General features: G+C 51.4%; 1 protein-coding gene across 5 annotated transcripts in view; it reads right to left on the reverse strand.

Moving 5' to 3' along the window:
- Window positions 1-738: 738 nt before the first annotated feature.
- The window catches only part of PSTPIP2 (proline-serine-threonine phosphatase interacting protein 2), a 28408-nt gene continuing 5976 nt past the window's right edge, over window positions 739-23170 (reverse strand). For 2 of the 5 annotated variants that reach the window (XM_075447175.1, XM_075447177.1), the window contains exons 2-15: window positions 15681-15781; window positions 13395-13472; window positions 12408-12442; window positions 9887-9993; window positions 8208-8270; window positions 7647-7745; window positions 7399-7444; window positions 6958-7037; window positions 4890-4988; window positions 4347-4443; window positions 3950-4031; window positions 2904-2938; window positions 2289-2346; window positions 739-2091 (exon numbers count right to left, since the gene is read on the reverse strand). In XM_075447175.1, coding sequence (XP_075303290.1) covers window positions 2297-2346; window positions 2904-2938; window positions 3950-4031; window positions 4347-4443; window positions 4890-4988; window positions 6958-7037; window positions 7399-7444; window positions 7647-7745; window positions 8208-8270; window positions 9887-9993; window positions 12408-12442; window positions 13395-13472; window positions 15681-15781 — 972 coding nt within the window. In that variant the 3' untranslated portion in view covers window positions 739-2091; window positions 2289-2296. The remainder of the gene's footprint in view (window positions 2092-2288; window positions 2347-2903; window positions 2939-3949; window positions 4032-4346; window positions 4444-4889; window positions 4989-6957; window positions 7038-7398; window positions 7445-7646; window positions 7746-8207; window positions 8271-9886; window positions 9994-12407; window positions 12443-13394; window positions 13473-15680; window positions 15782-23170) is intronic. The other 3 variants (XM_075447176.1, XM_075447178.1, XM_075447179.1) reach the window with 3 other exon arrangements.

Consider the following 23170-nt stretch of genomic DNA (forward strand, 5'->3'; position numbering starts at 1 on the left):
GCTTCACTATAGGGGCCCAGGAGGAGGCTAGGCTCCTCCACGGGGCGCTGGGAGGAGGCCAAAGTCTTCTGCACCACATGGAAGACAACCAGGCAAGGGAAGATATGGAAGTTAAAAAGCCATTTCAGTACTCACGGGCACACAGAGTTCCTTCCTGTTAGCTCCATGTCTGGACACACCTCTTCCAAGCCAGGTTTTGTTTGGCTTTAGGTTTATTCAAAGGGTTGCTGTATTCAGAATCAGCACCCCTGTTTTGGGATTACTTCTGTGCATTTAGTGTTTGTGCAAGCCAAGTTTCAGCCTCATTGGGGACCGCGACATGCAGAAAAGCCTAACACCACCTGCTGTTCTTGGTCAGATGAAAAATCCCAATAAAGAAACTGTGCAATGTATTGTAGAGCAGATACTCTTCCAGGGGAAAGGGCCCTATGTGGTCTGCAGTTCATGGCTGATCACAAGTACTTGTTCTCATGCCAGCCCTCTTTGGGGTGTTCTCTCCCACAACCATCTTGGCACAGAGCAAGCACTGGAATAAAGGCTGAGGAAGGATACGCTTTTGTGGGCTTCCTTCCAGGGGAGGCAGCTCACACCACCCAAACATCCTAGGGTGCTCTGAAGCTGTACCAGCCCCAGCCCCGACAGAAAACCAACAGGACAATCTTTAAAAAAATGTACCCAGCACACGAGTCTCAAAAGTTATTTTTAAAACATGTATTTGAAGAACTAAGGCTACAGCAGGCTCTTTCAGAAGAATATTTGTACATATGGTCTTTCAGAAATAAAATAGGACAACTGATTCCTTGACATGTGAACTTCGCATGGTTCATTGTAATGCAGCAGGACAGATGTTAAAGCTCACCATGATCTTCTCTGCATGAGGGAAAGCAGTAGAAGCCATGGGGCCAGTGGGCTTAGGCACATGCTGAAGTCACGCAGATTCAACTTGAAGAACATCATACAACTAGCAATTCCTGTTGCTCCGAAGTTAGTCACCTGGCATCAGGTTTAGACACCCCAACTGTGTCCTGGTCCCCATGTCCTGTGTCACCATCTCCAGCGTTGTAAGGCACTGAGGAGCTGTTAAGCAACACCGCCCACAGGGACCTCAGAGCGACCAGCAGCCCCAAGGCGTGTGAGTTTCTGAATCAAAGCCATAGTCGTATATACCATAACAAAAAGGGCACGAACTTTGAGGAGACCTGATCAAAAAACAAGTTTCATGGCTCCAGCGCAGCGTTAGTAGCTAAGTTTGTTTCCAGTGGTCAGAACAAGCCCAAAGGTTAGGGATTCCCAGAAATTAATCAGACAGGGGTCTCCAGCGCCTACCAGGGACAAGCTATACCATGAGCCTAACAAACCGCAAGCCCCTCAATCAGAGGGGCGGCTGGGAGAGCTGACTGACTTCCTTCAGATCCTCAACAATGCTGTTGGGTGCAGGACTTCCCAGAAGGTTTGTGGCGGCCCAGCCTCTCACGAGGTAGCTGTGCTGTGGGCTGCCGCACCAGGCAAGGTGCCAATCAGCTCCCAGTATCAGCACTTAAGCCAGGAGCACAGCTACAGCTAAGCCAGACCCATGGTGTAACCATTGGTGCTCCTCTAAGTAAGCTTCCTGAGAGACATCACCGAATTAACACTACAAGTTTAATCACCACCAATGAAAGACTTTAGAAACAGGCGAAAGCGTGACCCGAGATCTGAGTGGGATAAGTAAGCCCCGAACACCACTCATCGTGCCCAAAGCATCGCAATGCTCCCCTCAGCACGTAGGACTTCTCCAGTTATCTCTCCCAGATGGCTGCACTTCAGAAGAACTTCAAAAACTTCTTCTGACACAGGTCACCTCTGTGTCTGGGTCCATTGCTTACACTCCTTTTCTTCCCCTGAGTGTGAAGATGGGGTATCTGTCCAAGGAGTTTGCTGATCAAAGGCACAGATTTTTAGTAGGCACTTTCTGAACGTACAAATAATTATCAGAGTCCTCAAATACTTTCTTAAGATGCAGAAGCATTTCAGCTCTGTGTGGCTGGGAATAACTGGAAACACCACCTCTGCCACGCTGGCCAGACCAACAGTGTCTTCTGCCTGGAGAACCTACAGAACAGGATCAACAGCGTCTAAACCACAGCTCCAGCTCACACGAGCTATGGGAGGGCTGACAAGATCATCACTCCCAGTCGGTCACCTCAAAATGTCATCCCTTAACCAGTGGCCTTTCTTTCTCCACTCTCCCTCCTCTGTGTAGCTGCATCTCATATTAAATCCTTTCTTCATCAAATGTGAGTACTTACTGTGGCTGTTAGTGATGTATCAAGCTGTAGCCATCAATTGTGGTGTAATCAGGTTCCCCTGAAATGCAGAGCACAAAAAAATTAGGTCTGCTCATGAGAAGTGCTCGTTACGAAGCTTTACACACAACAGAAACACCATGTGCTGGTCACCCGTGCTAAAGGGATGGGAGGTAGGGGATAATGAGACTCAAAGAGATGGCCTGATTTGCCCAAGAGCCAAAGCAGGACCTCATTTCACCGAGTCCTGGTGCAGTATCCCATCACTGAAGTGGCACTAGGAATGATACAGCTCATGCTGCTGAAGCAGAGAAGGGCCCAAACAGCAGAGATGGGTGGGATCCCAAGCTTAGACATCCTTAAGCTCCCGAAATGCCTACACACAGGGCTTTGATCAGAACTTCTCCTGGGTGAAACCTTGCCTCCAAAGTCAGTGCCCTACTTCACAGCATCTGTCAGTGGGGACCAGAGAGCATCTGTCAGTGGGGACCAGACTCAAAGCAGGAGCTTCACCTAAAGCAATGCCTTTAGAGAGCTAAAGCTCATGATCTGATGGGGAAGAGCAAAAGCAGAGAGTTTCTCTGTGGGGCCACAAACCCCATAAAGCAAGTAACTCACCTGGCGTGCTGGTCGGGGTTGGTAGAGGTCCCCTCCTGCACAGAAGGAAAGACAGAGCTGAGAATCTGCATGGCCACGGGACTCCCACTGCCCTGACTCGGCGCTCCCCAGCTGCCCTCCCAAAGCTTTATGGAGACCTGGTACCAAGGCATGTCATGGTGGGCTCACCACCGACAGCCTGCTTGGCAGACATGGGAGTTGAAGCTGATACGGTGGGGGGGGGAGGAAAAAGTAAGCAAAAAACACTAAGTTGGGGAAACAGTCACAAGTGAGCCTCAGGGCATGCCTTTTCGCATGCCTTTGCCCAGAGTGAGACATCAGGAAGCCATAATTGGCCATGACTCCTCTCCTGACGTGACAGCCAAAGTGGCACACTCATCTTTACCAAGAGTCTTTGGCCCTGAATCCTCACCTTCCCCCCAGCAGAACCATCCTTCACCCTGTCCTCCCCGCCCAGCTTTTGTCCCGGGGCAGTCAGTTTGGCTCTGCTGTTCCTCCCTCTACCCACACATGGTTTTCACTGATCCATCTCTCCTCAGATAGACAAACCTCATGGAGAACCATGCAGGGAAGCCGAAAAGGTTTCATTCTGGTATAAAAGGCTGCTCTGAAAGGGAGCTCAGATTGTTCCCAGAGAGAGCAAGACATGAAACTGCCTTGCTTTTCTGCTGTCCAAGTACCACAGCCCCTCACCTCCGTGCAAAGGACTTCTGGAAGAGGCTTGGCACAAGAGAAAATGAGCACACCCTCACCACAAGCGCTTTCAGAATAACATTCCCACCCATGAGAAGGGAGAAATGACCCCACAAGGGGGAGCAAAAACCTCTGACTGGGCTTGAGGGGGTCCTTGAACAGCTTGTAGAAGGCAGCACATTGCCGTAACCTGTGCTGTAAAAAGTGACGGACTACATAGGGTGGGAAATACTGTCCTCTAACACTCCCAAGTCAAGCCTCCAATAGACTGAAAGCAACAAAATCCACTTTTTTTTTGGGGGGGAGCATAATTTTACAATAGCAACTGCAAGTGTACGTGTTACGCCCCTTACCTTGATATAGGTGCAGGAGCCGGACTTCTCACAGGAGCTGGATTTCTCTGCGTATTATAGTAGTTTTCATAAACAACAGGAGCTAGGAAAAGTTGACAATAGTAAAGTACAGACCTTTTATAGCCATAAACTACTTGTCATACCAACATTCAGCTGCTAAGTCTTTCCCCTCTCTGGGAAAATGCCGGATCGGGAAATAAAATGTTACGATAAGGGGGGATTATCTTCAGGGGCTGGTGATAAGTGGCAGAGCCTAGTGCTGCATGCCAGTGAATGAAAGGAGGGATGTGGCAAAATCAATGTTTTTTGTATACAAACTGATGCTGATCAGAGCAGCAGCTCCATGAGGAGTACGAGCAAGTCAGCACTACTTTGTGAGACTGGACTGAGCTCTTACCTGGGGCCAAACTTCCAGTTTTGCGTAAATTTACAAAAAAGTCAATATCCTTCTCAATGCTGCACATTTCTAAACTCTTTCGGATGTTCTCATATTTCTGCAAAAGGGAAATAAAAACCATTTCTATACATCAAGTCAAAAAACAAGAGGGTTTTGTCCAATTGTATATCACACATAGGGTGACAGCCCAGTGAAGGCCATCTAGTGCCACCCCCCCTGCAACAAGCAGGGACATCTTCACCCAGATCAGGTTGCTCAGAGCCCTGTCCAGCCTGGCCTGGGATGCTTCCAGGGATGCGGCTTCAACCACTTCTCTGGGAAAACTCTACCAGGGTTTCACCACCCTCAAAAAACATGGGAATCCCAGAGGAAATCTCATCTGCAAGAGCTCTGGCCAAAACCTTCTGCCTGCACACTCACGCTGGTGTCTGGTGACAGATCAAAGGCCACAGGCCAACTCGGACATAACGCAGCTCAGTGCATAGGAAAGCACATTGGGCTTTCCTTTCCAAACAGAAAAATGAAGATTTTCATTTAACATACCTCATCATTCTGGACGCAGTCCTGGGAGAGCTGGTTGACATGAAGCCAGAGGGCATTGCGGAAGTAGTTGATCCGCTCGCACTCCTGAGTCTCAAAGAACTGAAATGACACAGACCTAACGTCTTTAAAACAAGAGCAAATCTTGTTTATCTTGATTGCTTCTCATCCCTAAGTGCCACCACAAAGATGACTGTCCGCAGCGAGGCGCAGGTGGTGTTGGTCTTCTGCAGGAAACATGGAAACCATGAGCCCTCCAGCTTGCCCAGAGGAGAAATCATGCCTCTATGCAACCAGGTGTTTCAAAGATGAGTGTTAAGGTGGGGAAGGTCTGCAGGACCAATGTGGAAGGGGTCACCCGGCACACCACTGCCTCTGGGGAGACCAAGGCAGCTTCTAACAGCAGTGCATGTTCCCTGGGCACGCCGTGGTCCTGCGGCCCCAGCTCCCTTCCCTCCCACAGGTACGGAGCAACAAAAAAGCACTGGGGATGTACGAAAACAGAGGTGCATCAGCTGGCTGCTCTTCTCCTTCTTTCCCGCCCAGCCCTTTTCCCAGCAGGTTTAAACCCAAGTCTTTTGAAATCTGCTGTCTGGTATACTTCAGTTCCAAGTGCCTTTACGCATTTCCACAGAAGACAACCTTTCATCCCGGAGCGTACGTATGCACTTGTTATCAGTTATGACCTTTGCAACATACCGAGGGGAAAATCTCCGTCTGTGGAAGTGAAACTACTGCTTTCCACGTGCCACCGTCAGAGAGGCTTTTGGAGACCCCAGACACCAAAAGCACACCAGCACTGAGACACCAACGCATGCCACACAAAACAGACAGCAAATTCCATTTCAAAAGGAAAAAGAAAAGTAGAGGCCTGAGGAGAAACAGCCTGGGAAGGGATTGGCGTGGCTGGGGATAGGAAGACCTTTTGCAAGCTTGCAGCAGACCTGGGGTAAAACCTTGATCTCTGCAGTCCTGTCCATCCCTTGGTCACAGATCACAGGCAGCTCTAAGACACAGCTCAGCAGCAGAGCCGCTGCACGGTCCTCTCACCACCAGCCCTGGAGTTCCCCAGCACGTGCTAGAAATCCTTGCAAGATCACTTCTCTTTGAGACAGTCTGCCCCAGGGTGATAAAACCACTCGCAGGGGTTCCCACACTACCACTTGGTCCGTGAGAGTGGAGCTCCATGAGAGAGGTCCATGGAGTCACCATTTGGAGACCTTATTGCGGCCTTTCAGGACCTAAAGAGGGCTTGTAAGAAAGATGGGGACAGGCTTTTTAGCAGGGCCTGTAGCAACAGGACAAGGGGTGATGGTTTTAAACTGAAAGAGCAGAGATTTAGACTGGACTTAAGGCAGAAATTTTTTACACTGAGGGTCGTGAGGCCCTGGCCCAGGTTGCCCAGACAGGTGGTCGATGCCCCATCCCTGGAAACATCCCAGGCCAGGTTGGATGGGGCTCTGAGCAACCTGATCTGGGTGAAGATGTCCCTGCTCACGGCAGGGGTGTTGGACTAGATGGCCTTCAAAGGTCCTTTGCAACCCAAACGATTCTGTGATTCTATATTTCTGTGAGATACAAGGCAAAAGGCTGCTGGTGCACGGGGATGGCTTCGCCCAGCCTGGCAGCAGCCTCTATTTAAAGTCTTTCAGAGTTTCAGAGTCTGCTGGGTGGTGTTGCAGCTATAGAACACATTGGCCTCAAATCGCCGGGTGTGCAGAGGTGACCATGACCGTGACTGTGACCGTGACCGTCCAAGATGATGGCCACACCGAACATGCAGGCAGGTAATGAGCAAAAATGTCACTGCTTAGTGCACTGACTCTGTAAATTTTAAAAGATGCTGGGAGGAAAAAATAAAAGTAAAAAACCAGTGGAAACCCTGAGGTATTGGGACCCTGAATCCAGAAGCTAAGGGTAAGACAAACGCGGGGTTAGCTGCAACACATCCTGCTGCTTCACTGCCAGGGGAATGCAGAGAAGGCAAAGCTGCGCCGTCCCTGACTCCTGCAGCAAGGGATGGACATCCAGAGGACCACGCTGCCGCATGAAGGCGTTTTGGGGCATTTACCTCGCAAGCTTTGATGTGCTCTTTCTGCCATTCTTCACGGATTTTCTCCAGCGTGGTAACGCTCTGCTGGTAACTCCTGTCTGCAAGGGAAATCATGTTGTCATCTGATTCATATTAATTAAAAAATCCCTTCGCTAGAAGGTAATGTGTGAAGTCCAAAATGGGCGTCAGGGAGAAAGCAGCAGTAACGCGTGAGCTTGGCTGTGGGTGGGCGCTGCAAGGGGACACGGGGACGCACAGCAAGGCAGAGGGTCCTGCCATAGGGAAATGGTGGGAGCAGCCTTGGTGGGGCCATGCAGTCTTCTCCAGACCAGGTGCCCACCTCCAGTGTCTTTGGCACCCAAGAGCTGGAGGTCACCTGAGAGCCATGCCATGGCTTCACAACCCCCTGCCCCAGGAAAAGCTCCCCTCACCCTCCAAACGCTGCATTTCCATACTCACCGGAGTCCTCCAGAGCTGATTTTGTCTGAGCCAGCTTCAGGAACAGCTGCCAAAAATGGGAGAGAGAAGAAAGGTAGAGGAGAGCCTTGGTGCACCACCGACGGCACCGCAGCCCAACCGGGGAACATCACCAGCCCTCCCGTCTCACCCCAAAACCCACAGTGGGGAGAGGATCCATGGGGCAGGAGAGCGGCAAGAAGACAACCTCCCTTTGTCCCGCTGCCCCACAGCCACTCGCCTCTCCGTACCTTCTCCTGCTGCTTCTGCGTCACCATGTTGGCGTTGCGGTGCACAGCCTGTTCCGCCTCATCCTTGTCCCTGCAGCGCTGCTCGTAGAGCCGCTTGGCCTAGGATTGCCACCAAACGGGGCGGGAGCATGTCAGCAAGCAACGCAGCGAGATGCAAGCACAGCTCACGCGAGAGGCTTTGGAGGAGAGCACAGCCCACGAGTGACGAGGCGGGTGCAGGCTGCCAGCAGAGCAGAGGACGGCACGTGAGGTCCTACGTGCCCCACCGCTTGGGCAAAACTGGCCTCACAGGACAAGCTGCCCTCCGTTTGGGACGGAAAGCTCATGGCAACGAGTCCATGACACATAAATCACTCACATCCAGCCCTGCGAGGCTACCACCGGCCGTGTCGCTGGCGTACTCTTCAGTTTTTCTGAGCACACCCTGCATACCACTCGTGCAGACACAACGTAGAGAGTTGCAGCAGCGGAGCAAGAACCTCAAATTTAAGTCTGCCCCAGTGCTGCGCATGTTAGCAGCGTTAACCCATATGGCAAGAAACAGCAGCACGTTTGCTTTACCTCCATGGTCTTCTTGTACTGCAAATTCCTGTTTTTGTGAATCGCCTCCATTATCAGCTCTATCTGTGAAGACAACAGACCCAGAGCCAGGATGGACTACATGGCTTAGGAAAGGAAGAGGCATGGACCAGACTGAGATGGGTCTAAGGACCTTTGTGCACCCCAAGCATCTGCACAAAACCCATCTACTATGCTTCTACCTAAGCCTCCACTTGCATGTATGCAAAGGAGCTCTACAAGTGAAATATTAGCAAGATATAGTAGTATAGGGTAGTGGTCAACAGCTCAACGTCCAGATGGAGATCAGTGAGAAGTGGTGTCCCTCAGGGGTCTGTACTGGGACCAGCACTGTTTAATATCTTCATCAGTGACAGAGAGAGTGGGATTGAGTGCACCCTCAGTAAATCTGCAGATGACACCAAGCTGAGTGGTGTGGTTGACACACCAGAAGGACGGGATGCCACCAGAGGGACCTGGACAAGCTCGAGAAGTGGGCCTGTGTGAACCTCATGAGGCTCAACAACGCCAAGTGCAAGGTCTCGCATCTGGGTCGGGGTAACCCCCACTATGAGTACTGGCTGGGGGATGAAGGGATTGAGAGCAGCCCTGCCGAGAAGGACCTGGGGGTGCTGGTGGATGAAAAGCTGGATACGAGCCAGCAATGTCCGCTTACAGCCCAGAAGGCCAACCATACCCTGGGCTGCATCAAAAGCAGTGTGGGCAGCAGATCAAGGGAGGGGATTCTGCCCCAAGCAATGATCCGAGGGCTGGAACCCCTCTGCTGTGAGGAAAGGCTGGGAGAGCTGGGGCTGGTCAGCCTGAGAAGAGAAGGCTGCGGGGAGACCTTACCGTGGCCTTCCAGTACTTAAAGAGGGCTTATACGAAAGATGGGGACAGACTTTTTAGCAGGACTTCTTGCGACAGGACAAGGGGAAATGGTTTTAAACTGAAAGAGGGGAGATTTAGACTAGATCTAAGGAAGAAATTCTTTACACTAAGTGTGGTGAAACCCTGGCAGAGGTTGCCCAGAGAGGTGGGAGATGTCCCATCCCTGGAAACATTCTAGGCCAGGTTGGACGGGGCTCTGAGCAGCCTGATCTGGTTGCAGATGTCCCTGCTCACTGCAGGGGGGTTGGACTCGATGGCCTTTAATGGTCCCTTCCCACCCAAACTGTCTATTATCCTATGATTCTATAGTACTGTATCATCTCCATAGGGTCTGGCATAATTGGGAAGCCCACTCTCCTCCACTAGGTCCAAACCAGCCCCTGGTTCTAGCAGCTTTCCCTCATTTTCCAGACAAAGCAATCTCAAGCAAGAAGTTAAAAGGCTTGTCAGTTTTAGCAGACCCCATGGAGATCATACAGCACTATATGTATGCTTTGAGAACATTCCTGGTCGAGGCTGGAGTCCCTGGAGCTGAGCCCCTGCTATAGCTGGCCCCAAAAGGTGCCCAAAGGAGAAGATGTAGCAGTGAGAAGAAGGAAGTTGGGGGTTGCCGCGCAGTTCTCCAATATGGTTGCAACACGTAGGAAGCAGCTCAGGACTTCCGGGCAGCGGCAGGCACCAAGGGCATGGTGGGGGCTGGGGCATGGCAGGAGACAGCGGCCGGGAGCAGCACATCACTGGGGCCGGATTGACACCCTGGGGCAAAGATGCATGCTCCCGTGGCACCTGACCTTCTTCCGATGCAGTTTTTGTTTTTCTCTGAAGTCCTCCATCTTCTTCGCTTCCTCCCGAAGGGTTTGCGCCAGCTGGATGTGACCTTGCCCCACATTGTCTATCTCTGCAAAGAAAAAAGAAAATTAAAAAATATCTGTATATTCCTAAAAGGACTCTGTTGCTCAAGTCAACTGTGGTAGCTGACATCAAGCTGACCCCACATCACGCGTCCCCTTGCAGAGACATGTAACAGCAGCAGCGCTTTGGAAGCAGCCTCCAAGCAGCGATTGCCTAGGTAAGGATCAGTCGTGCTGGGGCCTGCCCCTCAGTCTAAGAAGACTCGTATCAAGAGGAGGTTTTCAAAGCAGCACAGTCCCATCTGCCGCTCCCATGGATGAACTCAGGCACATTTGAACACATCGCACCCTGAAGCACAAATCTGAGGGAGGCGTTGCCCCAGGCTAGCAGACAACCAACCTTGGGTACAGAAAAATTAATGCTAAAAAAATCTCAGGCTCATCTTGCTGAAGGTGAGCAGCCGTACCGTGAAACACCACCCCAGCAAGCTGATCAAGGGAGCTAACCTAAACTGGAGCTCACAATTCAACCCCCAGAGCTGTTTCGAACCCGCGACTATTAAAAACCGCCTAAAACCTGATGAGGTTCAACAAAGGCAAATGCAGGGTCCTGCACCTGGGGAGGAACAACCTCATGCATCAGTACAGGCTTGGGGTGGACCTGCTGGAGAGCAGCTCTGCGGAGAGGGACCTGGGTGTCCTGGTGGACGACAGGTTAACCATGAGCCAGCAGTGTGCCCTGGCTGCCAAGAAAGCCAATGGGATCCTGGGGTGCATCAAGAAGAGTGTGGCCAGCAGGACGAGGGAGGTTCTCCTTCCCTTCTACACTGCCCTGGTGAGGCCTCATCTGGAGTACTCTATCCAGTTCTGGGCTCCCCACTTCAAGAAAGATGAAGAGCTACTGGAGAGAGTCCGGTGGAGGGCTACAAGGATGGTGAGGGGACTGGAGCATCTCCCCTACAAGGAGAGGCTGAGGGAGCTGGGCTTGTTCAGCCTGGAGAAGAGAAGGCTGCGAGGGGACCTAATAAATGCTTACAAATATCTGAAGGGTGGCTGTCAGGAGGATGGGGCCAAGCTCTTTTCAGTGGTGCCCAGTGACAGGACAAGGGGCAATGGGCACAAACTGAAGCACAGGAAGTTCCAGCTGAAGATGAGGAAGAACTTTTTCCCTCTGAGGGTGACGGAGCACTGGCACAGGCTGCCCAGGGAGGTTGTGGAGTCTCCTTCTCTGGAGATATTCAAGACCCGCCTGGACGCGGTCCTGTGCAGCCTGCTCTGGGTGACCCTGCTTCGGCAGCAGGGTTGGACTGGGTGACCCACAGAGGTCCCTTCCAACCCCTACTATTCTGTGATTCTGTGATTCTGTGATTCTGTGAAAAGTCAACTGCTGCAATGCCATAGCCTTGTCAGGGACGTCCACCGAGGAACAGGGCAGCAGGCAAACCTGGCTGGGGCTAGGGACGGACCCAGCGCAGGAGAGCAGAGTGCGAGCCCTCCAGGTATGGATGCTGTCTGCCTGTACCCCGGTGGGCTGTGACACGTGGCAGAGAATGGACAATGTGAGGTGGCTGAAGCATCATCTCTTAGATGTGCCAATTAGAATCATAAAGGTTGTAAAACACCCTAAAGATCATCGAATCCAACCATTAACTTCACACTGCCAAGTCCACCACTAAACCATGTCCCTAAGCACCACATCTCCACATCTTTTAAATACCTCCAGGGATGGTCACTCAACCACCTCCCTGGGCAGCCTGGTCCAATTCCTGACCACTCGTTCAGTGAAGAAATTTTTCCTTATATCCAGTCTAAACCTCCCCTGATGCAACCTGAGGCCATTGACTCTCGTCTTATGATTTGTTACCTGGGAGAAGGGACCAACACCCGCCTCACTACACCCTCCTTTCAGGTAGCTGTAGAGAGCGATAAGGTACCCCCTCAGCCTCCTCTTCTCCAGACTGAACAGCCCCAGCTCCCTCAGCCGCTCCTCATAGGACTTGTTCTCCAGACCCTTTACCAGCTTCGGTGCCCTTCTCTGGATACGCTCCAGCACCTGAGTGTCCTTCTGGTAGTGAGGGGCCCAAAACCGAACACAGTATTTGAGGTGTGAATTACTGCATATGTGTGTGAAGAGGGCAAGGCGAGCCAGTCCAACAAACTCCAGCTGAGCTTCCCACGCACAGCTCCTGACGTACAACGCAAGCATGACCTCTGAGCTGCAGCCAGCCCCGAAAGCCCAAGAGATCCCCAAAAGGATGCCCTGTGGGTCCCTCTCCCACCAGAGCCCTGGAGCACATGGTCCTAAACCCCACGCGCTAGGATGAGCCGGGCCAGGAGGACAGCCTATGCCTGACCCCAGCATCACCCTGTTCTGGAGCTTTCTCTGCAATTTTCTTCCCAAGCAGTTGCCTGCAGGCTTTGGTGCTGCCAAGTGTCGTGACAAACATGAGGAATTACTTACGTTGCTTGAAAGTATCCAGGGATCTCTTCAGCGTGCTGAAAAACAGGCAGAGCATTAAACAGACTGGGAAAGCACAGCCAGGCGCAGGCATCAGCAGAGGACCTCTCCCAAACCAGACAGCAAGTCCCTCACTTGATGCCAGCCAAAGCAGCTCAAAGCAGGTTTATTTACCCCTCTTTACACCTCTGGCTTTTTCTCTCTCAGCGAGTGTAACGTAGCTCACGTGGTTTGAGATCTACTTTACATTTTTCTGAAAGTTGGATGCTATTAAAAATCCTGACTTTCATGACAGATGTTTCAGGCACCCTCCTAAAAGTCTCATTTGGGACGCAGGAACACCTTCTACGCGGTGCATTGGCCAGTGGCTGGAAATGTAGGGGACTTTTCTCCCAATTAATATTGTACAATAAAGATTTCAGAAACATTTTATATGACACCTCAATATAAAACTGTAAATAAATGATAAGAGAATATCAGACCGGGCATGTATAAAGTACAGAAGCAAAGCAGGAAGCACAAGGTGCCAAGGGTCACTGGGGAAATGGAGACCCACTCACAGAGCCAACAGCAGTGGCCACAGCACCCCTGCGGGGTGGCAACACGCTGGGCTTTGAAGATTTGCTTGGCCTGAGTCAGGGAAGTACCTGTACTTCCCTCTGGCCACAAAAACAGTCAGGAGCCAACCCAAGGTCTCATGATCCTCAGCCCTCTGCGGAACCACCAGACCACGTCTTGCCTGAGCGTCTACGATTCTTTGGTTTGTCTACGGCTGGTGGGAACTTGGTGGAGTCTAACTCAATTATTGGCAAAAGCCAACCCAACCGTGCACCGTTCATTCGCAAGATTGATTTGAGATCATCTTCTGGTAGCGTCCCAATCACGATTCAACACTGTTTTGTCTCTCACAGCCTCCTTCCTTCTCCTCCTCCTTCACTGCTCCAAGTAAGGATGCCCATAAAAGCAAAACACACACAGGACTGAACTTACTTCAGCTCCGTTTGCCCACAGGGCTTCTTCTTTGACAAGTTAATGAGCTCTTTGCCATATTTTTCTTCTATAATTGCCCTGTTGCAGAAAGAGAGAAATGAGAGGAAGTTCTCGTTTCAGAAACTGATACTTGCTTGCAGCAGAGGCCAAGACCCGCTCTTAACAGCCTCCCTATCTTCTGACCTGCCCTGGTCAGTTGGCTGAAGCAAGACTGTCGTTTGCAGTTACCCAACAGCCCTTCTAGTGAAAACACTTTGTTTGGCTGTGCCTGTGGACACGATGCATTGCTTTCCCCACCTCCCCATGGCCGATGGGTGCAAGGACCACTTCTGCAGGAGATCGAGGACTAAGCAGCCAGTGCATCTGGTGGCCAGATGCAGGCAGCTGAGTCACCTGGGTAGTTATTAGCTCCGTTTGCTACGGGAACAAGGCTTGTGCGATCACATGTTTTCTGCATCTCGGCCATCAGCATCCGTCAGTCCCTCCACACAAAGTATTTTTGAATCTGATTTGGCTGATTTAAACCAAATGTGTGACAGAAGGGAGCAGGCATCCCAAAGACCACTCAGCCTCCGTACATGCACCCCAAAGCTCAGCTGGGCCATTTAAAATGAGGCAGTAGGGACTCTCTCCTGCCCGCCTCTGGTCCTTAGGAAGAAGACCTGAGGAAGAGGCCAGATTTTGTGAGGTAACATAAATAACACCTTTGAGAGACTGTATTGTCCTCCCTTCTTGGAAGAGGATCGTATTGCCCTCCCCCCTTGCAAGAAAGAGTGGGGGGCAGGAAAGAAAGCTTATGTGTTTGCAGTCTAAGAACAACCAGCTTTCTGCAGTTGCTTTGAAATCTGTACAGATAACCAGGGCAGGACTTGCTTGGTCAAATGTCACTATCTCCACCTGGGCAAGCGGCCCGAGCTGTCTGCAGTCAGTGGAGACAAACAAGTACTGCTGGAGGCAGTTCCTAAAATACCTGTATCTCTAACGCAGATGTAGATGCCTATGTTGTTGATTTCTAGAGTTTGGCAGTGTGGTTCACCTAACTTTAACTCTTCAAAAACTCCAAAAGCTTGTAGGCAAATGGAAAAGATAAAGATCATAAATTGATTTTTTTTTCCTGTATCTAAAAATATTCCCATGAACTTTGCTTTGAGACAAAGCACCAAATCCAACAGGCATGTTCTCCATGGCTGGGACCATGTAACAGCCATGCTGTAGATGGAGAACTGGGCCACGTTCAGAGAGGGCTGCCAGTAGCAAGTTCAGGCCCAGCCTCTAATCTCCTCCTGGCTAGACACGTCAGTGGGAACCTACACCTCTTTCAACAGCAAAGAGGAACGGGGCATAGGGTGTGGAGGAGACTTTTTACGCTCTTTCTGTCATCACAGATGAGTGGGACACAGTTCTCAGGGTTCAGCCAATGGGTTCCTTGGGCAGCTGGAAAGCCCAGATTTTCCTGGAACCTGGGATTACAGCCTAGACAGATGTAGGTGCATTAGACACTTTTAACTGCAGGTTCTCCTCCTCTTCACCCCATTATATTTGTTCCAGGCTGTTTTGTACCAAGTCTTGCATTCAGAGGTTTGTTTTCTCCAGTTCTAAATACAAAAATTACATTATTCAGGGTTGCTCTACGGTGCTCTTCATATTTAGCCATTGCTGACCAGATGAAACATAAAGTCAAAACGCATGGCAAGACCATCTCAGCTGTCCCTTTTGTAGCCACAGAATCTCTACTTAGGTCATATCCTCTGATTAATAAACGTAATACCTAATGCTACTTCTTCTTTTTAACGTAAAAGCTGTGGGCTGTCCATAATGTACAAAGACAAATTCAGGACAAAGCTGTGCCCCTGCTATGCCAAGGCCTTCACCTGATCTTCTGCAAGGTGAATTTCGGGAGAGCATGTGGCCTGGGGAGGCCTCCAACAGCTGCAAACACATCAGTACAGATGTCTGGCAACATGTAAGACTGAATTATTAAACTGCTCCTGATTTCTCTCTCTTTGATTTAACACACAATACAAAAAGTGAGCATCAAGCCCTAGGCGCCGTCGCTGCCTCGCAGCTGAGGATTCCTGGGTACGGACTTCATACCACAGCACCAGCCGTGCAAGGAAAGGACAGTGTAAGAAAACAATTTCCTCATCAGTCAAAAATCAAAGGTGTTTTACTGTAGTGGACAGTTAAACACGACAGAAACCAAACTGGGAATACAAGGAGTAGAAGTAGCGCCATGACCTCACTTCCCAGGTTCAGCCCCACCCATTTTCAGAGGCAGCTCCATACCTTTCCTTCAAAAAGTCTTCAAACTCTTTGCAGTTCTTCCTGCCATCATTCAGATGTTGAATGATGCTGTCGTAGCCAACTGTGCTCGTCAGATCCGTACTCTGAAAACACAAGAGCAGGAGTGACATCCTTGTCAGTACAGTCCATGGCCACTGCCATCTCCAGTGGCATTTGTACATGGAACCACTCAGATGGGAGCAAGTGTGCAAGTGCCTCTTTACGAAATCAGGTCTTTTTCTCTGAGGGGTGGGAGAGGCCCCAGAATGAGAACAATGGTGGCAATGTGGGACATGGCATTTCTATGACTTTCAGAAAAACAAAGAGCTCAGTCCTACCACATCTTATTGCTCCCCCCTGGTCTAAGCACAACTACCCCCACAGCACATAGCATCTCCTTCCAGGAGCTTAGCTGTCAGCTCTAACTTAACGAAATCAAACACTAAAAACCCTCCAAGTCTCTAGATGCAGCCTATGTTACTAATGCTCCTCCCAGTTTCTGCAGACGTGGAGATGGATCTTGGTTAGCATTGACCTGCACTATTCCGGGCATCACCCTACATCTGGCTGTAGGAGCCTGTGTCTGGGCTGGAGGTGAATTTATCAGACCTTTCTGCGCAGGGTCACTGACTTATGGGCTTCTCACTGTCCTCACAGTAATGTATGGATGCACCCAATGACTGCTGCTGCAACAGCCTTGTCTTTGTCCTTGCAGAAAGCAACACTGTCCCACACGTCAATATAAAACACCACTGCAAAGATCATTTCTCTAAGTACCAGGTCCTCCACCACCACTGCTGTATGCCCTCCAGCACTTCACACACAGCCAGCTTCTTCACTCCCCCCCGAAACATCATAGCCATGGAGAGGTCCCTCCACCATCTATGTAGCCAAGCCCCATCTTCCAGCCCATGGCTCTCAGCCCCACAGTGCCACTCAAACTTCCCACAGACTTCTGAAGGATCACTGCTTTCCTTCAAATTACTTCTTAAAAACGTACCTTGTGCTGTGTTGCTTATTAAAAAAAAACCAGACACACGACAATGATGTAGGTGGGCTAGGACAAAGGCTGACTAAATCTACTCTATCCTTTCCTCATACCTGTTCCTGGAAGCACCTTAGGACAAAAAAAAAAAAAAAAAGGATTTTTTCCCTATGACTATTGAGGATTTACCACCCTGGAGACCTGAGCCAAGAGCAGGGCTCCTTAGTGTGTGACAATACAAAGAGGTATGCTCTGACCATGAGCTTTCCTTCCCTTGTTCAACTTGTTGTTTCCTTCCCCTTGTTCAACTTCTTCATCAACGACCTGGATGAAGAGTTAGAATGTACCCTCAGCAAGTTTGCTGATGACACCAAACTGGGAGGTGTGGTGGATACACTGGCAGGCTGTGCTGCCATTCAGCGTGACCTGGACAGGCTGGAGAGTTGGGCAGAGAGGAACCTGATGAGGTTCAACAAGGGCAAGGGCAGGGTCCTGCACCTGGGGAGGAACACCCCCATGCATCAGTACAGGCTTGGGGCGGACTTGCTGGAGAGCAGCTCTTCGGAGAGGGACCTGGGAGTGCTGGTGGACGACAGGTTAACCATGAGCCAGCAGCGTGCCCTGGCTGCCAAGAAGGCCAATGGCATCCTGGGGTGCATCAAGAGGAGTGTGGGCAGCAGGTCGAGGGAGGTTCTCCTTCCCCTCTACTCTGCCCTGGGGAGGCCTCATCTGGAGTACTCTGTCCAGTTCTGGGCTCCCCAGTTCAAGAAAGATTAAGAGCTACTGGAGAGAGTCCAGCGGAGGGCTACGAGGATGATGAGGGGACTGGAGCATCTCTCCTACGAGGAGAGGCTGAGGGAGATGGGCTTGTTCAGCCTGGAGAAGAGAAGGCTGAGAGGGGACCTTAGAAATGCCTCTAAATATCTGCAGGGTGGGTGTCAGGAGGACGGGGCCAGACTCTTTTCAGTGATGCCCAGCGACAGGACAAGGGGCAGTGGGCACAAACTGAAGCAGAGGAAGTTCCAGCTGAACATGAGGAAGAACTTCTTCTCTCTGAGGGTGACGGAGCCCTGGAACAGGCTGCCCAGGGAGGTTGTGGAGTCTCCTTCTCTGCAGATATTCAAGACCCACCTGGACAAGGTCCTGTGCAGCCTGCTCTGGGTGACCCTGCTTTGGCAGAAGGGTTGGACTGGGTGACCCACAGAGGTCCCTTCCAACCCCCACCATTCTGTGATTCTGTGATTCCCTGGAAGAAGCCTGAAGCAGACGCAGGGAGCTGAGCAGAAGGTGCTATCTGTCGTCTTCTGCAAAGGGGACCCATTGGCTGTTGCGTAGAACAGCACATATGGGAGCAAGGAATATAGGGAAAGAGGCTGCAGAAAGGAAGCAATGGTAGGAGTATATATGAAACTCGGGGAAAGGAAGAAAAAGCCACAAACAGTTATTAAGAAACTTCAAGAGGAATAATGGCAGGACGGAGAGATCCAGTGAATGGTTCGAAGCCAGGATGAGAGTATGCAGAGAACTGACATCGAAGCGTGGCTGGCAGTGGGGGGGATTTCTCAGGAGTTCGTACCCCGTGCAAGAAACGAGGAGGAACAGGGCTGGCACTTGTGAGAAATGAAGGATTTAATCATGTGGCCTTCCCTAAGGAGTCAAGGACTCGAACATCAGTGGCCAGAAAGCAAGAAATGAAGCAGAGATCTGGTGGGGTGGGACCTGCAGGAAATCCCCAGGAATCCCAGATCCGCTTTGCTCCGTCCGTGAGATGCACGGGAAGACAGGACTGTGAGAAGGACCTAAGCAGAAACCAGAACAGTTTCCGTTTCTTTACAAAGCACAAAGTTCTCTCCAACATGGGCATATTACTGATAAACCCACAACCGGTTCTCAGTTTGCGTTTGCTTATCGAATCTGTGAGAAAGGAAACACGCTTGCACCAAAGTCGGTCTTCATGACAGCTGCAAAATGCAGAAACATCCTAAGTTGATTTCCTATCCCCAGTTTCAAAGGAAATAAAGTGGATGCGGAGAACAACTGTCGGTCACTGCAAGCCGGGGCAGGACGGAGTGGTCAGACCCACATCGCTGCGTGTCCGGGGGCACCTGAAGGCTCCTCCGTCCTGCTCTGCTGCGTGGGACACTTGGGCTGGCCGTGCCAGGCAGAGCTGCCGGGGGGAAAATGGGGAGCATCCCTCAAAAACGTGTGCTAAGCGCTTTATTTTATCACTCTTCCTCCTCCAGTAGAAAGGATTTAATTCCAGCATGTATGAATTTCCTAAGTGCCCATGGCTGGACCAGACCTCACAGTGCAAGGTGTTATGGAGACACAGAAGGTAACAGAGACCGTTGAGGTTTCTAAAAGAGCTGCTTCCAAGCAGTAGGAGCTCCTGGGCCAGAAGGAGCTTGGCAGGGCAGTATGCTGTGAAACCAGCCTTCACAGAACCGTTCTGGGCAGATGTTGGCACAGAAAGAATAAAAAGGACCAGCGTGACTGCCCGTGGGACTTCCCAAAGGCAGGGCTGGCAGGGAGCAATGAAAGAGGAAGGGCAACACGGCAAGCACAGAGACACGGGTGCAGAGAACGAGATTTAAAGACATAATAAACTCAGCCAAGGACAGGTATGGAGGATGAGAAGTCACACCAAGCCCTCCCTAACCAGAGGGATGCAGGAGGACACGCATTTCTCCTCCCGCCCCGCAGTGGGTGGCTGTCCTAGTCCTCCCCACTGGGCAGAGCTCTGAGCCCACATGCTATTTGGAGAACAGCCCATGGAAACTCCAAACAGATGATTTCAAGGTGACAAAGCAGCAGCTGATGTTTCTCGAGCCCACGTGGCTCAGCAGGATGTGCCCCCACCCTTCCCGATCCGCTGCCTGGGTTTGTGCCATCCTCCTGATGGACTTCATGAGAAGGAATTCATGTTCTTGTTTCGATGATCTGGGTTTTGTTTGCACTTTGAGACAAAAGAGGGGGTAAAGTGCTCTAGTAGGGGTCTAAAGTCACATTATGACCTTGTGTGAGTCACAGCTGAAAGGAAAGCTGCTGAGCTTGACATTTCTGTCTTCTACCCCACTTGACGTGGAAAATCCCCTCCAAACACACACCTTGTGAAGCCAATGGCATGGGAGAATCATAGACTCATGGAATCATTCAGGTTGGAAAAGACTCTTAAGATCATCAAGTCCAACCATAAACCTAACACCGCTAAGTCCACCACTAAACCATGTCCCTAAGAGCCACAACTCAATGTCTTTTAAATACCTCCAGGGACAGGGACTCCACCACTTCCCTGGGCTGCCTGTTCCAGTGCTTGGTAACCCTTTTGGTGAAGAAATTTTTCCTGATATCCAATCTAAATCTCCCCTGACGCAACGTGAGGCCACTGCCTCTCATCCTATCACTGGTTACGTGGGAGAAGATCCTGACCACACCTCACTACAATGTCCTCCTTTCAGGTAGCTGTGGAGAGCAATAAGGTCCCTCTCAGCCTCCTCTTCTCCAGACTAAACAGCCCCAGCTCCCTCAGCTGCTCCTCATACGACTTGTTCTCCAGACCCTCCCCAGCCTCATTGCCTTTCTCTGGACACGCTCCAGCACCTCAATGTCCTTCTTGGAATGAGGGGCCCAAAGCTGAACACAGCACTCCAGGTGCGGCCTCACCAGTGCCGAGTACAGGGGCTCGATCACCTCCCTGCTCCTGCTGGCCACACCATTCCTGATACAAGCCAGGTTACCATTGGCCTTCTTGGCCGCCTGGGCACACTGCTGGCTCATGTTCAGCCGGCTGTCAGCCGACACCCCAATGTCCTTTTCTGCTGGGCAGCTTTCCAGTCACTTCTCCCCCAGCCTGCAGCGTTGCCTGGAGTCGTTGTGACCGAAGTCCAGGACCCGGCTCTTGGCCTTGTTGAACCTCACACAGCTGGCCTCAGCCCATCAATCCGGTCTGTCCAGATCCCTCTGCAGAGCCTTCCTACCCTTGAGCAGTCTGTCCCAGCCTTCCCAGAAACAAAAGGTTTGGGGCACTGCACAAGTCACAGACCATCGCTTGAAAGTTCTTCACTTCTGTGGAGCTCTTAGTATCTCTCCTCAGCCTTATCTGCTTAGAGAAACACAGCAGGAGCTGGATGACTATTTCAGCAGTCAGAAGCACCATGCAACAATAAATGGCTGTGCTATTCTTGCTCACAATCAGTACAGAATCACAGAATCACAGACTGGTAGGGGTTGGCAGGGACCTCTGTGGGTCACCCAGTCCAACCCCCTGCCCAAGCAGGGTCACCCAGAGCAGGCTGCACAGCACCGCGTCCAGGCAGGTCTTGAATATCTCCAGAGAAGGAGACTCCACAACCTCCCTGGGCAGCCTGGGCCAGGGCTCCGTCACCCTCAGAGGGAAGAAGTTCTTCCTCATGTTCAGCTGGAACTTCCTCTGCTTCAGTTTGTGCCCGTTGCCCCTTGTCCTGTCGCCGGGCACCACTGAAAAGAGTCTGGCCCCGTCCTCCTGACACCCACCCTGCAGATATTTGTAAGCATTTCTAAGGTCCCCTCTCAGCCTTCTCTTCTCCAGGCTGAACAAGCCCAGCTCCCTCAGCCTCTCCTCGTAGGAGAGCTCCTCCAGTCCCCTCATCATCCTCGTAGCCCTCCGCTGGACTCTCTCCAGTAGCTCCTCATCTTTCTTGAACTGGGGAACCCAGAACTGGACAGAGTACTCCAGATGAGGCCTCCCCAGGGCAGAGTAGAGGGGGAGGAGAACCTCCCTCAAGCTGCTGGCCACACTCTTCTTGATGCATCCCAGGATCCCATTGGCCTTGGTGAGACCAAGAGAAACGCTTGCACCGGTGCTTGCAGGGAGCAGGGTGCGGAGAGCAGGAGATGCCGTGAGAGGCTGCAGTTCCTCCCCATCCCCTAACCAGGCAGGGACCACAGGACAGAAAAAACTCATCGCGGGGAGGAAAAGCACTCGCTGCAAATTCACCCGCCTGAGCACGGCACCCTGCGGAAAGCGGCTTTCTGATTAATAATCTTCCTTTTGAAGTTTCCTCCCCCCTGTGCCAACGCACCTACTCCCGCTCGATGCAGTTACTCCTTCCCGCAAACCCCACCTTGTTCCTTCCCAGCGACGACCCGAGGGTTTTGTAACGCTGCCGATGAGCTCTGCCAAGCCCGTCCCCGTTTGGAGAAGGACAAGCAGGGGCACGGGGAAGTGAAACGGCCCGGCCAGCGTCACTTCGCGAGTCAGCAGCCGGGGAATCAACCCGGGAGCCCGGGGCCGGCAGCCCCTGCCGTGCCCTGACAGCGGGGACGCGGAAAAAGGGAGTTTGTCCCCGGCCAGACACACGAGGCTGAAAAAAAAGCAAAATGATGGCGATGAAGAAATACAGCGGGTCGCAGCGCTGGCAAAACACCGTCCGTAACCCGTGGCAGCGGGTTCCTCTGCGGACACCAGCGCTCCCTTGCTCTGCAGCAGAGGGCAAAGCCTTTCTGCTCCCCCACGCTTCGTGGCTGCCATTGCAAAAAAAGAGACGCCACAGCTCTTTCCTACGCGTTGGGGAGTAAATAAGTGTTTTCAGACACTTGGCCACGTGCTTTGTTAGGAAATTAAATGCGCCCGGTGCTGCTTTTGCTGCAGATGACTTGCCCGAGGCATGGATTGTTTTAGCAGCATCACTTTTTCCTGATGTGACAAATAAATATTTGAGAGTGCCTAAGAGATTTAGACACTTAACTCCTGTTTTCAAAAATTTCTTGACCAGACCAACCTCGGTGGGAGTCAGCGAGTCTCAGTCTTCAGCATTATTTGCTCGGGGTTTTTTTCATGTTTTACCAAACGCTTCTTCTTAGTGCACCCTGGGACACACTGTGGAGAGCACAGCACTGCTTTCGTCTCACCAAAAGCAAAATGACCGAGAACCCACCCTCCAGATTGCGAGCTGTTAGCCAACAGATCAGTTTTAAAGTGTGTTTCAGCATTATTATCATTTCTATTTCCACACACACACAGTTTTACAGGTGCCCACGAGGACCGAACGATGAGACCCAAAGCTTTGCTGTTGGGTCACCCAAAATCCTCGTCAAGAACAGGCTTGGGGAGAACCAGGCACGCACCAAGAGAATTGTTAAAGTGAGGGAAGAGCTCTCGTAGAGTGAAAGAACAGCAGGTTGCAAAAACAAATGAAAACCCCCACACTTGCTCAACTCTTGGCAATCACTACAGGCAGGGCAAGAGGAAACAGGCATGGTCTCTGGGGTATTTTCATTTTTGCAGAGCATTTTTGCCAGCAGCACAGGCTGTGGGAAGGAGTGTCATGAGAGCGGGGGCACCTGGGGCAACGCTGGCCCTCATGTGCCGCTTCGGGCACCTTCGGACTTCGGCCTCTGGGCAAGCAGGAGGCTGCAGTAGGATGCGGAAGAGCAAACCCCTTTATTTCAGGGAATTTATCCTGTGCTGAGACCCAGGAGTGTAAGCGAACTCAAACGCAGAGAGCGAACTCGCAGCGTGCTTTCCCAG

Source organism: Opisthocomus hoazin, chromosome Z (genome assembly GCF_030867145.1).
Source record: "Opisthocomus hoazin isolate bOpiHoa1 chromosome Z, bOpiHoa1.hap1, whole genome shotgun sequence".
Classification (NCBI taxonomy): Eukaryota; Metazoa; Chordata; class Aves; order Opisthocomiformes; family Opisthocomidae; genus Opisthocomus; species Opisthocomus hoazin.